Source organism: Acipenser ruthenus, chromosome 4 (genome assembly GCF_902713425.1).
Source record: "Acipenser ruthenus chromosome 4, fAciRut3.2 maternal haplotype, whole genome shotgun sequence".
NCBI lineage: Eukaryota > Metazoa > Chordata > Actinopteri > Acipenseriformes > Acipenseridae > Acipenser > Acipenser ruthenus.
The window spans coordinates 61,674,468-61,692,753 of record NC_081192.1 but is presented as its reverse complement, the minus strand read 5'-3'; the positions used below and the strand labels follow the sequence as shown (position 1 = coordinate 61,692,753).

Below are 18,286 nucleotides of genomic sequence, written 5' to 3'. Positions count from 1 at the left end.
TTGTCTACATGCGTACATAACGGGGCCTACCAAAAAAAAGAGAAAAGCTGGCTTTGTTGTGTACTAAATATCTTGGCCGTTCGTAAATGTATTCAATGATTTTAATGAGAAAGTCCTCTTACAGTTGTAAAGGTGTTTTATTTATTTATTTATTTATTTATTTATTTATGTATTTATTTATATGTGTATTGTGAACAGGGTGGCTGCAGGGGTGATGTCAGACCAGAAACACAGACTCAACTCGAGTAAGTAGTGGGGCAAAACTGAAATGCTACGGCGTTCAGTTATTTTATTGAATAATAAAACAAAAGACTTTAAACAAAACTACACAATAGAAAAGGGCACGTTGGCCACGCAAACAAACAATAAACAATAACAAGTATCGTGCTGGTTTATTAACCAGCACGATTAGCAATTGTTATTTCGCTGTGTTTACTACCTCCTCTCCACACACGTTCTCCACTCTGCACCCTTCCCTGAACAAAGAAAGCTAGCTATTAATTATCTTATTACCCCTCTGCCATAGTCTGCACGAGTTTAATAAGGATGCGTGACTGTCAGTTAGTTAAATAATCAGTAGCGCATCCTCACGAGGTTTTAAAAATCAAAAATACAAAACAATAACAAATAATGGTGGCGGCTTTACATCTGCGTCGCAATAATCGCTTCAGCTTCACTCCGGCAGCCGAACCTGGGGTGAGCCCATTCCCTCTTCCCCTCTCCTGACCCGCTCTCATTCTCGCACTTGGTTTGCATGTCTGTCGCTTCGAACTGAACTCCCCACCGCCATTTAGCCAGGCTATTTATAGTTTAAAAACAGCTATTAAAATGATCCACGAGTGGGAATGTCTTTTTTTTTTTTTTGTAAAAAATATAGCGTTGATTACATGGTGCTTTATGCATGGTTAATTCACAGAAAGTTAAATGTTTGCATCACTATATATGCATTATAGAGAGGGAGTTATTTTATTTTGTATTTTAGTCAGATGCGTGTTGTGTGTCCCGCGGCGCCCCCCACCCTCTCTCCAGTTTATAACGCTCTTCGGTTATAACGCTCATATTGTGTGTCCCCCGAGACCCGTGTTATAGCGAAGGAGCACTGTATTAAAAATGAAAGTCTGTTTGGTCAGAAATAGGATGCAGTATTGCATTAAAAGAAACATTTTGTTTGGTATAGCACTTGTTAAAATAATAATAAAGAAACAACAGCAACATGTAGTTCCCTGTAGCATGTGTTTAAACCATGCCTATGAGGGGATTAAAATAATATCATACTTGTGGCAGTCATAAAAAGTGTAAATAAAGTTGCGAAGATGCAGGTTCTAATACTAGTAACTGACTTCCCAGATTTACTATACTGTGATTAAACAGGCAGGATAAAAGAGAGGTCACAAATGTTTGGGCATGTGACAGGATGGCTTGAGTGTGATGTGCCCAGACCCTGAAGCTGACACAGAGGCAGGTACTTGCGGGGTTGAAAGCGCTGGTGTACGTGTATTTATTTAAATAAAAATAATCAAAAACAACGCACACAGAGCAAAATAAATATTTAAACCAAACCAAACACACAAAATACAATACATCACAGTACCTTACTTCCGACCACACAGGTCTCAGCCTTCACACTGATTTTGGCTTCCACACAGGCGACGGCCCAAATATTTGTGCCCTTTCTTTTATACCTGCCTGTTTAATCACAGGCAAGTGTCCCTCATTTCATTAGGGCCAGGTGAAACTCATTCTGGCTCACTCCCATGGCATTCTGTGTGTGTGTGTGTGTGTGTATATATATATATATATATATATATATATATATATATATATATATATATATATATTAAACGCTGTGCTAAAATTGTACTTCAAGTCCATGGCAGTTAGACATCTGAATATCTTGGCGTAAACATCTCCTGGTTATTTGTTGACACCCTTTTTGGCAGCAAGATCAGGAAAAGTAACTGGAATGCAGATTACGTGGGTGTTTAATTATTACCAAAACCTTTCAATAACTGCTTAAGAGTGAGTTGCAAATGTAAAATGAACTGTTATAAATTATCCCATGAAATATTAGTTTCCAGCCTACAAACTTGGCCTGGCAAGAGAGGTGGGCAGGAGAAATACTATTGAAAGGGACAAATAGGAGCTGTTTGTAACAGGTGCTTGTAATAATTCCAGCAGAACACAACTTGTTATGGTTAGAAACATTGTTCGTTCTTATAGGTAAAAAATATAGTGTTTACACGCAAAATGGGATTATGTGGGTTAAAACATCATGAGCACCACTTTCCATTAAAGGTGTACTCAGGAGAGCAATTAACGTATAATTTTGGGCGGGATACCAAATTGAAACCATAAGTGATGGAGACACCATAAACATTACTCTATGAAATAACTGGTTGCTAGAAAACAAAATGCTGTTGCTTGATGGATTGCACTACGGCACGAATGTTCTGTAGAGGATATCATGTGCAATGTAAATATCTTGTTTGCTCAGCGCCTCTAATCTAATGCAATCACGATGGTTTTCAGCTGTCTGGACTTCTGCCGCTACTGGAAAATAGAACTTGTGATAACACTGCTATGAAACAAAACATATCCAACAGGGGTTGAAATGTTGTCATTTTAATTAACCCATTCCTCCAGTGGGAGGCTTAAAGCAAGAATAAAACATCAGATAATGAGCCTTATCACAAAACATTTAACTCTTAAATACTTCCCTAGGCTCTGGGCCAAAATTATTGTCTACTTGACATAGGGGTTGATTTTATCAGCCTATACCCCACAGTATACCACTCACAAATACCACATCTGTATTTTTTGTAGAGCATTTTGCAGCAATGGGCAATCACCCTGGATTTCTACAACTGCCCTATTTTTAGCGATGATCCTGTCAAAAAATTAAATGTTCTGCCCAACAGAATTTATATAGATGGATGTGTGCATGTATGTATGGCTCTTGAAAGATGCTCATGGCCATCTTTGTTATTTAGTCTTGGACAGACTGACAATTGTGCTTGTGTAAAACATGGGCAAAACATTAAACCCTTTTTTGTGCTGTAGGGAGAGAATCTTCAGAATTAACAGTTGCTTCCAGCTGTCTTTGTGTGCAATTTTATAGCTCTGTCTGTTTTGTAATTGCAAGCTGATACATTTCCAAAAATCCTTAATTTTGCAAACAGGTGGCATTAGGATGACTAGTTAATCCCTAGCCCTTCTTAATTTGGCTCACATATAGAACTCTTTGGTTACAATGCACTTGTAATTTGAAAATCTTTGCCAATTCAATACAAAGGTTCATATACTGCATATCTATTGTATTTAGCTTGAAACAGTATATCAGCTTTTTGTACATACTGATTGACTGAAATGTGTGTGTGTGTGTGTGTTTGTGTTATAACTAGTATTTTTTTTACAGATATAAACCGCATTAAGAATTACGAATGTATAAAAAATGGAATCTGTTGCTATGTCTGTAACATAAAACATTGAATCGTACATTATATGATACAACAGAAACCTCCTGTGACAAAGTGGTTAACAGTGTGCAGGTGATCAATAAACAGACAGACGATTATAATCCAGGTGCAATGTTGTTTAATGGTTTGTAATCCAATTGCCTGATGACGTAACAACAGTAAATAATAAACAATGTTAACAGGCAATACAGCGGCGTGTATTGCTCTGTTTAAATCCACGGTTGCTTCCCAAATAATAAACAGTCCCGTTCTTATTCATCCACATGTAACACATAACAGAAACAGAAACACACAGTGAGTGCTCGTAGTGAATATACAGTCCTTAATGAAACAAAGTGCAGTGATGTTGTCTGGGTTGGTGCTGGCCTTTGGCGACAGCTCTGGATCATGTTAGCCGTCTAAACAATAACAAACAGTATTTCTAGACAAGACAAAACAAACAAAACACTCACAATATATTTCACAATAAGTAAACACAGGTCCTTCTGGGTTGTTTCTTAACCAAAACAAGATTATGTCGCTTCGACACCTATTTGTACAGTCACACATGACCCCTTGGTAAACGATTGCAGCCGCTCCTCCAATCCATGGCTGCCACATCATTTCCCTTCCGGGTTGATGAGTTAGTGCACCGAAGCTCCGCCCCCTTTCTAGATGACCGACTTCCTTTTAACCCTGGGAATGAAATGCCAGGCCAACCAGTCCAGGGTACTCTGTTCCTGTTACTTAGTGCCCTCTTAGGCCGGGAGAGAGATTTACCACCAAGAATCATTCTATTTCTGTCACACCTCGGTATTGTCATTAAGGCATTATTGAAAGTAGGGAATCCCCCTGAATTGCACCAACCACTTATTTTTATTTGTAATGATGTGACAACAAAGAATATGTGGTTGAATCAATCCAGGGCGATTTTCTCAGTGTAAAGCAATGCTCTTAAAATCCATCTGAGGTGTATTTCAGACGGGTATAAGATGATCAAATCAACTGAGTTTGCTAAAACTGTAATCCAGGTACTTACCAGGGGAAATAAGAAAAAAAAAAAAAAAACATTAGTATCAATAGTACAGTTTTGTCACATATACAGTCGTAATGGGTTCATATTTTGCTTTTTGTCTCTAATAAAGTTATAGACTGGAGGGAATACTGTAGTTCATTCAACCAGTGAACATATATGATTATGTTTATATGCAATTGTAATTATAAGAAATGTACTCCATTACAAACATTTGGTACAGTCATGTTGTCATTAAGGCCCTTCATTTGCTTGACTTTTTATGGCACTCTGACTTGGTTGTTGGTTAGGTAGGAGTAAAAGACTTCAAAACCAAACAGGATGAATCACAGCACCTGGCTCAAGACTATATTAACAACCAATGGGTTGCTACTGACCTCTTTGAACTTTGTAGTGGTTGTGACATGAATGTAAAGGAGTTTCTGATAAAACAAAAAAAACAAAACAAAAAGTGTCTGGCAATACAAGGAAATAAATGTAATATTTATTTGAGTTTGTAAGGGTGCTCTGGTATGTTCAATAAAACATTCAGTTGAGGCTTAACAATAGTGTTTTAAATAAGAAGTGCCGAGCAAACATGTATTAATTGTTTCATTGACAGGCTGCAAATTGCTGAACCATGAACTGTTGGCCTGTACACCTAGTATGACTAAGTTACAGTAAGTCTGGGTGGAAACCCTAGTGTGGAGTGATTTGCATTGTGATTTACACTGAATTGCCTGCTTGTTATTATAAATGTGTTGTAATTCACCACTAGAGGTAAGATTAAGAACATCGAGAATACGTTAATAAAATCATTGTAACCATATCAGTAAATTGTTTGTTGTACGTAGTAGTTAATACTCATAGCACAACTAAAATTAGCTTGACCACAAAATCTTATTTGACTGATAAACATTACCTAGCTTCAAGTGATTATTTTAAACCTATTTGAGTTTTTTAATTGTATTTTAATTCAGATATACTAAAAGAAAGCATGACATCACATCTTTGTATTTGTTTCAGAAATTATCTTAAAATACACAATACTGGCAATGGAAAGTACTGTGGATTTGGCTCAATGTCTTCTTTAGCCCAAATCTAGCATTGACACACACTTGTGTTTACATATATCTACACAACCACTTAACCAATTGTGATGGAATCCAGTAATTACATTGTTTAGGAAAAGTTTTTGAGAATATCAAAATCTGGGGGTACATGGGGTCTGTCTGTCCATCCTCATGTACATCTGTACAGTAGGTCACACTTTTTGACATACTGTATATTGAGAGAATCACATATCCCATTGAGAGTATCAAATCTGTGATATATGGAGGCGTCTAACCCTATGTTTACTATATGTATGTAGATCATGGTCATTTACTTTCATGATCCTCATAGTCAAATTATTTATAAAATGGCTTAGATAAATAAAACACTGGGATTGGCTGAGCAAAATTAAATGACTGTGCAGTGAGCATGAATCACCTCTGAAGATCAATGTGTGCCTGGATCAAAACCTTAACCTTCTCACCACCATACTGGCAGTTAAGGACTTCAGGCCACTTAGATATTCAGCATTTTTATATACTTTTTAATAGTCAAACACTAACAGAAAATAAATAGAATCATAAAAAAATTAAAATTATAATCAATTTCTTTGCATTTATTTTCTTTAAAATCTCAAGATCTTGAAAATATGAAACCTAGGTTCATTTTTTCAAGTGTGGTATAAAAAGTAAGTGTGTATTATAATGAGCAGTTTTGTTCAGGTTGCCTAATATGAGTGACATTCTGCACCACTAACCGTCTGGGAGACTGGAAAAGTTAAAGTAGCGTTGAGAAGAGACGCACGCATACAGCACGTTTGGAGGAACAAAAAATAATAATAATTAAGGTCCAGAGTGCAATTATTGTACAAGAGGAAACAGTGTTTTCAAATGTCAATTTTGCTTACATATTTAGTGCCTTAGCAGAGATGTTTTGTGGTGCTTTATAGAGTAGGTTAATCTAATGGAACCCGTTTTATAATTTTTCAATTTGGTGGTGTTTCAACAAACATATATATATATATATATATATATATATATATATATATATATATATATATATATATATATACAATAAGGATTTGTTTTATGCCTGTACTGCATGCGCATGTTGGTTCCTCTGATATGTACAGTACAGCACATTGTAAGTGAAGCCACTCATAACACATTGGCCTGCAAAGGGTGAACAGTGAAGTGAGAAAAGTGACTAGCCGTGGCCTGACAGACTGAATGAACCTGATCTATTAAACTAGACTCTGGGTCGCTGTAGAAAGAACATCACATTGGTTAAATGATCTGGGTGGAAACTGACTGTTAGTCGAGGCTCAGTGCTCTCAGTTAATTCGTCAACACTTTAAATCACTTCAACCTTACTACTTGAAAGGTTGAGACAGTAAATGGTTTATAACAAGTGAATGCTGCAATTCATCCATCACAAAGATGTCCTTTGGGGGTGGCTTTTCTTGGCTGACCCCATATTGCCATATATTGTCTAAGCTGTGTTTGTGTCCTAGCACTTTGCGCCTTGATTGAAAAACCAAATACACTTCTTATTTGTCATAAAATCTATTTAGATTACATTATTAAACAGAAATACAGGGATTTTTTGTACTTTTTTATTTAATTACTTGTTTGTTATAGTTTCTTGTGAAGGAAGTGCCACACATGCTTTCTGATACATTGTTGTTTCTTAATTTTTCAGCTTGCCACCCACTGGGAAAATGTGTTGGGGTCTAGACTAGACAAACCAACCCAAATTGATCTCAATCTATAATAAATTTGCTGTCTGGAAAACAGCTGAGATGCTGGATGAAGTAACAATAACAAACATGTAAAGCAATTAAAAATGAAAGAAATATAGATGGCTCACTGACATTTAATGGATCAGTTAAACAAATGTATCCATTTATTCAAGTGGTCTGAATAAAGAAGTTACAAATGGTTTTACTGAGTGTGGTGGATAAAATACCATCCCTATTGTATGGATGCTATTAAACAAACTGATGTTTTTAATATGAAATAACTGGTTACACTACGTGAAAAAAGTTGAATGTCTTTTGGGGAAAATGTGTAGATCGGGTTTGGTTAAGAAGTGGAAATGTTATTACCTGACTTGGATGCAAAGTGAGTGCAGATGCTATTTCAATGGAAAGGTGCACATCTGAGAAATACGCTGCCTAATTTCCTCAAACAATTAAATAATCTTTTGAAATCTTTTATTTCTTAAATTATAACTTTGAGAGACATTTAAAAAGGAAAGAGAAGGAAACTAGTTTTTTAAAGGGAAGTAAAGGGATTTAATTGATTACCTGTAGTATACATTGTCCATGCTTTTGTTTTAAAGCAAACTGACCCACACCAGGGAGATAATTAGTTTCTATGTAGAAGCCATCTTGGAGAGTGGTTGACAGGTAAGGGGCGGGGTCAGCAGCAACTTACTGTACTTCTGGAAAGGGTCAGTCCATTTTCTTTTGGAACATAGTGTGAAATATATGAATAAAGGTAACATATTTTACTAATTAGTTTGGTAAAATGCAATTAATAATATTTGGCTTTTACTTTTATTTTCCGGAATTAATTATTTGTCTTTAACTGGTATAGATGATGTGTCATGCTTTACTCATGTATGAAACAAAGACAAACTAAAACAATATTATACATAGGGCTTCTGTTTTTCAGTTTTTATTAATTATATTTTTTGGTATTTATTTTTAGCTATTTTTGAGTTTTATGTAAATCATTTTTTTTTTTTTTTCGGGGCTTTCGTTTTTGATATACTGTATGAAATTAATGTTTTCGGGTTACTTTCCAAAATACTTAAGCATTTTTTTTTCTGTCAAAATATGTATAGTAGTAACTCGACAATACTTGCACACTTAAGTTGTACATTCTTTCATTTGCTGTCTTCCACAACGAAACCCTCCTATGGTCATGGGCATGGGCACATTCTTCTGGGGTTTTTGGGTATAGGAATTTTTTTTACATTTCGCCACAATTCTGTTTTAAATCCCCCATATCTTAACTGTAATACATCTTTAAATCCCGCTAAAGCCGTCATTCCTGATTTGTAATCTCGTTTTAAATCTTACGCAGGGTCTCCACTAGAAATGTAGGAATCTGCTGTCACTCAGTAGTTGGGGCGGGTTTAAAGTATTTAGAACGAATCAATGATAGATACAAGTCAGGAAGGCGGGACATTGCCCAGCAGCACTGGGAAATGTATTTATTATTATTTTTGTAGTAGGTTTTATTTTTTAATGGGAAAAGGGTAAAGTAAACGTGAATTGATTAACCATTTCCACAGTTTTTCCGGTGTTTATTTTTTTTTTGTATCTGGGGTGTTTTATGAGTTAAAACCGAAAATCAGAAGCCCTAATTATACAAACATATTGCCAACAATCCTACATTTAAACAGTACTGTAGAATACTATAGTATTTTACATTTAGGGTCTCAACCTTTTGAATGTGTTAAACTCAGAAAGAAAACTACACCTGAAATGAAGGATTAAAACACATTTCTGTTGTGCTTTACAACTTTAAGTACAAATGTAAGGCTAGCTTACCACCACCCCACCCAAAAAAATAGTTTGTAGCTCATGATGTCTCCTCTGAGTCCCAAGTGTAGATCACAGAAAACTTTGTAATAAAAATACATGTATACACGTAACTTTTTTTTTTTTGTATTTAATTGGCTGTGGACCCCCAATACTGACAAGACTTGGCAAAGTTCCCAGACAGCCAAGTAAAGAACAATATCTGCCAGAACCTGACCTAAGGGCCCCAGGCTTTGGATCCAGCCTCTTTAAACTTCAGCAGTGCTGGTGAAATAACAATAGTTACATAATTACAAAGAATGTAAGCGTTAGAACAATTTGTTTGATTTAACTTGTCAAACCTTTCTGGATCCAGCTACTCCACTGTTTTTCATCCCCACTGTGGCTTTTATTCTTTCTACCTTCTAAAAAATCCCAAGCACTGAACTGATTGCTTTCTAGTTTCACTCTGACTGTACTATATGCTGCTCAGCTTGTAATTAAGTTCCATGCATTTATCTCTGGTGGGTGTTCGGGCAGGAATGACACATAATCCGGTATAGTGCGTGAAAGATGAAGTTGTTCCTGACCTGGGTAAATTACACTCTTTATTCAATTTAAGCTTACTGTAGTCCAATAACTGCCAATAGTACAGTACTCTAGTATATACTCAATAACGTTCTTGTTTTATTATGATGGACAGCTATTTGTATCTGTTATCATGCAATTTAGGCAGGAATAGTCATCTCTACTCCCTATATGCAATCTGTTCTTATGTGAGAATGAAATAAAAGTAAGTAATTGATTGTGTTTAACTTTATACTGGAACAAAATGGTGGCTGTCCATTGCTGGCTGTGCTAAAATACCCACAGTATTGAAGTCTTTGGCAAATCAAAGACAGAACCTTACAGTATAGGGTTGTAATAGAAATTCACTGTGGTATGTGCTTTGTTGTATCAGGTAGCTAAAAGGAATCCATTTTAGGTCTAGTTGGAAGTTAAGCATTTTGCAACACCGTCAGTATCAAGGACAATTTAATTTAGTGCCGTTTGCAGTGGTGTGGAAATGCCACAATGTTAGTATCTTATCCATTATTATTATTTTTTTTTTTTATAATTCCTGGCATTTCTAGGGGTTAAGAGTTTCTATATCAAGCAAAGTATAAAGTGCTCATGAAAATGTCAAATAAAACATGTTACATTAATGCGGTGTGTAAATGTTCATTTTGTGTTATGAAATAAGGCTTACTCCACATTGGTATCATCAACTCAAAGTTCAGCAGGTACACCAGGGTGAATCCATTAACTTCTCCCCTGCGATAATACTAAATTAGGGAAGCGGCTTGTGTCCCTACTGTACACCCATAACTCTACAGTACATTTGCTCTATGTCCTGCCACAGAAATATGTTTTACCTCCTCAATTTTATGGATCTAAAATATAATGGGTTTATCAATGATTTGTGTACCGGGGTTGAACAATGCATTTTAAACTACTGTAACTGTCAATAGGGTATAGCTAGTAGACAGCTAGGACAACAGTAATTGGACAGTGATTCTGTGATGCTCTATGACCATTCCTCAATGATTACTACCACATATAGTACAACTTCAGAGAATGTAGTTTTAAATCTGTAGTTTCTTCGCCAGATTAACCCACAGTCCTCACTTTTGAGGCTGTTGCACATTCAGCATTATTAGTTTGTGGATTCTTGGATACAGAACTGACATTCATTACAAAAATATTCAGATTTATGTACAGTACACAGCAAGGCTGTCATTTATATACCAAATTAATCACGTGTGAGGGACAGACCTTTTTTTTTTTTTTAAATCAACCATGTTTGCTTCAGACAAGGGGAGCATTTACAAGGTGGAGAGGACTGTGGAGGAACAGTTACCCCAATATTTCAGGATTACATTACAGCTGTTGTGTCTAAACCAGCAGGTAAAGAATGTGAGGCAGCAGTTTGTTAATCTCAGGCCACCTTCCCTGGTAGGAGGTTGTTCCACATCATTAGTCACTTCTTAGGATTATAAATTAACTCTTAAATTAAAAAAAAAAGTTGAAATGTTACCAGTAATCTTTGTTTGCTGACATAGTTTACAGCTGTGATTTGATTAATGAATTTGCCAATATTTCAAATATACAGCAGATGTTTAAGTAGAAACCATGTAGAGATGACCCAATGAATCGATTCATCGTTATTAATTGCCATGCTTTCTCAATTTCATTGATGGATTTATCGCCCCCATGCTCTATTTGGGACAATCATATGATTGTGTTGGGCGTCTGTGGTGCTTTAAACTTTTATCATTATTATTATTATTATTATTATTATTATTATTATTATTATTATTATTATTATTATTATTATTATTATTATTATTTTTATTATTATTATTTGATATAGTCTTCTTAGTAGTGTTCTCTTGGACATTTTTGGGAACAAGTTAAAATTGTAAGAGTATTTATTTAAAACTAAAAGTCACATTCTCTCCCTCCCACATTTTGTTCTCAGTCTTCTTTTACCAGAGCACATATAAAAGGGGAAAAAATGAATTGGTTATCTTTTTAGATCTCCATACTAATACTCTCTAGTGGCTCCGCGATGCCTATTTTTTTCTTTTTAAAGCTTCTGGCACAGCTGGATCTCTCTGTGTAAGCAAACTTTCCAAGTAATATAGTGTCACTAATCATTCAAGTTACAACATTTCAAGCTGAAAGGCCTTTCTGACTCCGTAAAACCATTATGGTGCCATAATGTTTAAGGAAATAAACGTTTGATCTTTTGGAAGGGGCTTCAGAGACTTCTTTTGACTGCTCTTCTTGCTCCTGCTTTCTCATTTGACATATGGAAACTGGAGAAACTCACCACAGCACACTGACATCTCACCCACCCCATCAAATTAATAATAAATGGACAGTGAGATAAGAGAAAAAAAAAAAAAAGAATGGGGAGGTTACATTTTTCTGACACAGTTTTATGGTTGTGCTGATTCTCATGAGCAGTTGTATCTCTCCCATTCCTCCTCCTCTTCTCTGCTCTCTTATCAGCTCTATCTGTACATTCCATTAATGAAGTCTTCAGCTGGAAAGAGTAAGAGAGGTGGGGGGAGTATTTAAGTATATTGTTGGACAAATAGACTAAATGCTTTGAGAGATTTGTTTTATATTCAGTAGTGTACTCTATGATTTTGTAGGCCAGTTAGTATATTGCAAGAAAAATCAACCCTTTGGTGGCAGGAATTTTACGAACTCATCTCTGACTTCATCGTTTAGATGGTGAACTTGACATTGACCTTGACATGGCTGCCATTTTGAGGTCATATTTTTTATGTTTTTACTAATAGAGAAAAACTTTGAGATAGTGTCTTCATATTTTGTAAACTTCTGGCTCTTTCATTGCTACAGACACATGAGATAGTGTATTCACCTTTGATTATTGGTGTCCAATAAAAATTAACCATGTTGTGGTCACAGGAATTTATACCTCTCACTATATTTCAGTTCTGTATTTTACAACCACGGCTAATTGTACTCACCTAACCATTTCATTAACTTTATCTAAGGTTTCTAACCATTCTTTCAGGGAAGCATTCCCTGTGCATTATGATGGCTGATATGCTTTGTTTTTGTGCAAAGAAAATACCCCGTTCCAGTTTAAGCCTTTCAGCACTGCAGGCCAGTATACTGGATAAGAAAGATAACCTCACTCAAATCTACAGATTGATTTAGGTACTACAGGAAAGACCCCTCCCTTCAAAACAGCAGTCCAGTTTGCTAATCTTCTAATATGTTAACCTGGGGTTAGTAAAGTTATTAAGCATTGAAATGGTTAGACATATTTATTTTTTATTATTTATTTTTCGCCTGTTTTTTAAGTTACATTTAATGGATCAAAAAAATAGACCAAAACAGTCTTGGGTGGTAGCTTCAAAAGGTGCAGGATAGCAGGCCATGTTAATTTCAGGGTCTGCAGACGAAGCAAGTTGAACACTTTGTGACTTGATTGGCTGGAATGACTATGCTTGGCATGCTCAGAAGTAATGTAATATGATTACAGCAACAATAAACACAAACAAAAAAAGAAATGAAAAACAGTAGTTTAACACAGGACAGCTGATAGACTTGGTTCTTTCAACAGTCCAGTTTTGCAGAATGTTTAGACTACTGCTTTTGATTTGTCGTTTTCTAGTTATGCGTCTAATGTGCAAAGATCTTTTTTTTTTTTTTTAAGTATGGTTGTTGTTTAAAAAAAAAAAAAATTCAAAATCTGCTTACAGCTTTTTGAAGGTGTGGGGGACTAACTAGTTATGAAGAACATGAGACTGGAGAATTACCACTTGAAAATCAAACCCCACATTACTTCAGTCCAACCATAACCATTAGCATTAGTTTCTATACAGAATGTCAGTAGCAATGGTCTTAGTGGTAATTCATTTATTTACTTTACCATTTATCTTTTATACTCCATTAATCAAGGCAGCATATCAAGACACAAAATGTCCAAAACACTAAACTTGGAATACAAAGTAAGCAGTTGGATGTCCACATTCCCTACCCCCAGTTTAAACTGCAACCATTTCTTAACTGTCAAACACCCCACCTTTTAGAAATGCTATACTGCACTCAAGATTATGGTAGTTTGTGTGAGCACAGATACGATGTCTGGAGCCGATTGATGTTTAATGATGCTGAGATATGCCTCTGTCTGTGGCATACAGTACATCACGATGTATGTAATATGCTGTTCTATGGGCTTACTTAAATAGGGTCATGCTCACAGTGTTTTTATGGTTTAATGGAGTTATAAGCATTAGATTCCAGATCAACTGCACCCCCACCCCCCCGCAGGCAACTAAGTTGCCCCCTCAACCCTATTCGTCTGTGAATGATAATCTATTCTGTTGTAAGACTGTTTGACTAGTCCAAATCCTTTTAACCCTAGCAATGGCTCATACCTTCATTTAGAAGGTGTTGTCAATGTCTTTCTTGTTATAACAACAAGGTAATGTGTATATTTTCATATTATTGTATATTTCACTGGGGAGAAAGAACCAAGTTTTTTATATTTATTTCTCTAGATTTCCTTTGATTTGGCTGAATACACTGCAGATGTGGACGGAGTTGGCACACTACGTCTCCTGGATGCCATCAAGACCTGTGGTCTGACTAACAGCGTGCGTTTTTACCAAGCGTCCACGAGTGAGCTCTTTGGCAAGGTGCAAGAGACTCCCCAGAAGGAGACCACACCCTTCTACCCCCGATCCCCGTATGGTAAGACCTCCACTCCAGCTTCCTTTCTGAGCTTATATTATACATATATATATATATGTATGTGTGTATATATATATATATATATATATATATATATATATATATATATATATAATTTTGCCTAAGGGATGGGTAATTACCATCTTCACAGATTGAACAGAAAAAATAGAGAAGCATATTGATTTCTTTAACATCAGTATAGAGCTCTTGATATCATACAAGGCTGGTGACTGACGCTTTTGGAGAGAGTATAGAAAGTGATAAGGTTTCATATTCTTTGTTTCCTAAATGAAAAGTCTCCTAAAGAGCTGTGTCTCCCAAAGGCTGGGTTTGAAATGTGTGACACACTTAGTAATGTAGTTTGAAGGGTAAGTTGGAGTGATAGAGTTTCCTTCAATAAGGGGGGGCCTACAGGCAAGCCTTTGCACTTTTACAAGCCACCGCGTCTTAATTAAAGGTCAGCAGTATGTCATATTTTAAGCACACCCCCTTCCTATGTGTTAATATATTTTGAAGTAGTCGGGCACTTTATTAGTCATAAGAAAACAAACTCAAGAAGCATTTGTACTTCCTGCAGACACTGCCCGCACAGATAAGAATCCTTTATCCATTTTGGCCGGTGGCCTATTATCCAAGGCCGATCTCCTTGCTTGTGAAATATTATCAGCTGACACCGTTCAACAGTTCAGAGCTAATTGCATTTCTATTTTGCACACGACTGCCATTGACTCTGCTGTGGTTGTTATTTATTATTTTCTCCTCTTCCCCTCAGGGGCAGCCAAACTTTATGCTTATTGGATCGTTGTGAACTTTAGAGAGGCCTACAACCTTTTTGCCGTCAATGGCATTCTTTTCAACCACGAGAGCCCAAGACGAGGTAAGGAAACCCTAAACCATGTATTACTAAACACTTTACACCCTTCAGGAACACTGGAGCCACCATAAATTATCATAATAGAAGATTCAAATGAGCCGATGTGACGGGTCTGTCCTTGTGGGAATGAAGGGGTGCACGTATTATGTGTATATCATCTAACCAGATTTTCTGGAAATCCTGCTGTGCATTATCATGTACTTTTTTTATATAGGGCTTGTTTCTCATGGGTGTACTTTAACTTTAAGTACCAGCAGATAAATCTAGCTATGCCTAGCATTTCTTAACTTGTTCATTGTTTATTAGCCATTTGCCCTGCTCCGATAAGAGCAATAATTTGCCTAACTGTGAACTAGACTGACTTGGCCAAGTCATCTTCTTTTTAACTCTTTACTGCCTGGTGTATGTGCCCATAACTATTTAATGCATATGTACTCAATGTCAAATATATTGGACACTGGGCAGCAAAGGGTTACAATATTTCAGCATAGACATTAAAAGCCTCCAAAATAATACCAAATACTTTGCATCTCCAACTAATGATTGTATTGACTTACGTGTCAGATTTGTTTTATATGCTGAAAATTCCCTATGCTGTTTTGGACCCTAATCCAAATGTACAAACCAGTCAAAGATAATTAAATGGTGTTTGACACTTTTTTATAAATATGGCAGCACTGCTTCCATAGATATAAAAACATGTATTGTGGTGATGACACCTGGATTGGTTGCACTTTTAAAGCTATTACTTGCAAACTGCTTCTCAGAATATGAAACAAGAAAATCTTCAGTTCTGAAATATGCCTTTAGCTCCTTTTAATACCCCATGAATCGCAATGTATCCAAACATTACAATAGATGGAAGAGGGGACATGAAGTAAATACTGTAAAACATAGGATTACATTACATTTTGAAGATTTTTTGATGGTATGCTGACACAACAAGGAAGTAATCAGTGACTTTACTGCATGTTGGGAATATAGACAATGTAAATAACAAAAAACTAAAACAAATTGGTCTGATTTTTTTGGATGTGCCTAGAAGACTAAAATATGGAGTATGTTCAGGTACTATGTAATTATTTGTAATTAAGTCATGAAGCAAGCTCTATCGTGGCACGCTGTGTGAGGTTTTGTTGCTGTATTATCACATATAGAATGAAGGCAGCTGACACAGGGGCGTGTGAGGGGTGGGGGGGGGGGGCAGATGGGCCATGACCCCTCACTTTTTGACAAAATAAACATGTGCGCAGCCGAAAACATTGGAACTTGTATAGCATTTCACTAAAACCCCAAGCCAATAGAGATGTATGCGGCGCAGCATTTCAGTAGCTATAGATTCAATTACCATATACCAAGGCTTCAAAGAGCACAAAGCATACTAAATCTCTCTACGTAACTAAGAATACATACCAACCCGAAAGAAAAAAATATTTTTTTAACAGAAGATGGGTTGACAGAGTGAATAATCTGAAATAGACGAGCCTGCGCACCCGTCAAACAATTTGGTGTAAATCAAAACTATACACAGTATTTATAAAATTCTTTCTGATTCCAGTTGCTGAGGGTTGTGGCACCACTGTTAATTTTACAGTTTTTAGGTAGGAGATCACTGAATTACACTTAAGAAGATATTTCTAAGAAAAAATAATTTGAGTACATTTTAAAACTTATTCTTTTACATTTAAACTAGGTAATCGTAGGGTGTATTTATCATAGAGTGAAAACGTTATTCTCTTAATAATCTGCAGACTCTCAGCTGTTTAGATAATATAAGGTATACTATGGTATGCCTTCTGTGGATATTTGCCCTGATACAAACCGTAAAGTCAGTCAGACCTCTAAAAGGTCGAATTTTCAAAGTAGGCAAAGGGTTAAAAATGTGTCAACTCATGACTGCAATAGGACAGTGGGAGAGGGATACGTCACCCAATTCAGTGATAGACAGACAGCCTATCAGTAAATCATTTTTAGTAAATCATTTTAGAAATTGGTTGTTAGAATTCCCTTGTCCAGTATGGTGATGTTTATTTCTTACTATAAGTAGTTATAATACCACTATTTTTGGAAAACATTCGCACCTCGGTGGTGAGCTTTAATGATGAGGTCAAGCACAGACATTTTGTGATATCAAACACCATTACAGAAATCACATACATCAACTCTGGCAATATTATGCAGCATATGCGTTCTTAATCAGCTGCTACTAACCTTCGGCACTGATGGACAGACTGAGAAAAATGTTGTCTGAGTTTCAGGGGTCACTGGGAGGTATGAGGGTTGGTTAAGACAAATTGCTGTCTGCCGAAATTGTCTGGAAGTCTGGAAACCAGAACAAAAAAGATAGTCAACATAGCACAACTTAATGACCTGAACCGGAGAATCCAAAACCGCCCTTTAACTCTATTTGAATTATTTTAAAAATGATTTATTGTTATTATTATTATTATTATTATTATTATTATTATTATTATTATTATTATTATTATTATTATTATTATTTATTTCTTAGCAGACGCCCTTATCCAGGGCGACTTACAATTGTTACAAGATATCACATTATTTTTTACATATAATTACATTCTTTTTTACACATTATTTTTACATACAATTACCCATTTATACAGTTGGGTTTTTACAGGAGCAATCTAGGTAAAGTACCTTGCTCAAGGGTACAGCAGAAGTGTCCCCCACCCGGGATTGAACCCACGACCCTCTGGTCAAGAGTCCAGAGCACTAACCACTACTCCACACTGCTGTAGCAGAACTAAACTGAATACAACTACAGTGAAATGAGGATGGTATAAGAGGTTTATTTTGTTGAGTTGTTGAGTTCTTCTATCGATTTTAAATAATTAAAACAGAACCATTTTGCAGCATAAACATATGAAGTTTAAAAACTTGATCTTGATCCATATGGAAAAGTCCTCATATACTTAACCCACTTCAAGCCCTCTTTTGTAGTGAATTGTACATCAGCAGTTATTAAATTGTTTTAATTGCACAGCTTTACCAGAACAAAGACTATACATAAGTGGCTGTACAAGGAAGTCATTGTACTGTAAAAATAATTTTATAGT

The 18,286-nt window shown here is 36.0% G+C and overlaps 1 protein-coding gene across 2 annotated transcripts in view; it reads left to right on the top strand.

Moving 5' to 3' along the window:
- gmds (GDP-mannose 4,6-dehydratase) overlaps positions 1 to 18,286 on the top strand; it is a 412,968-nt gene that overhangs the window by 148,441 nt on the left and 246,241 nt on the right. For both annotated transcript variants that reach the window (XM_033999923.3, XM_033999922.3), the window contains 2 exons: positions 14,140 to 14,332; positions 15,105 to 15,209. In XM_033999923.3, the coding sequence (XP_033855814.3) occupies positions 14,140 to 14,332; positions 15,105 to 15,209 (298 nt within the window). The remainder of the gene's footprint in view (positions 1 to 14,139; positions 14,333 to 15,104; positions 15,210 to 18,286) is intronic.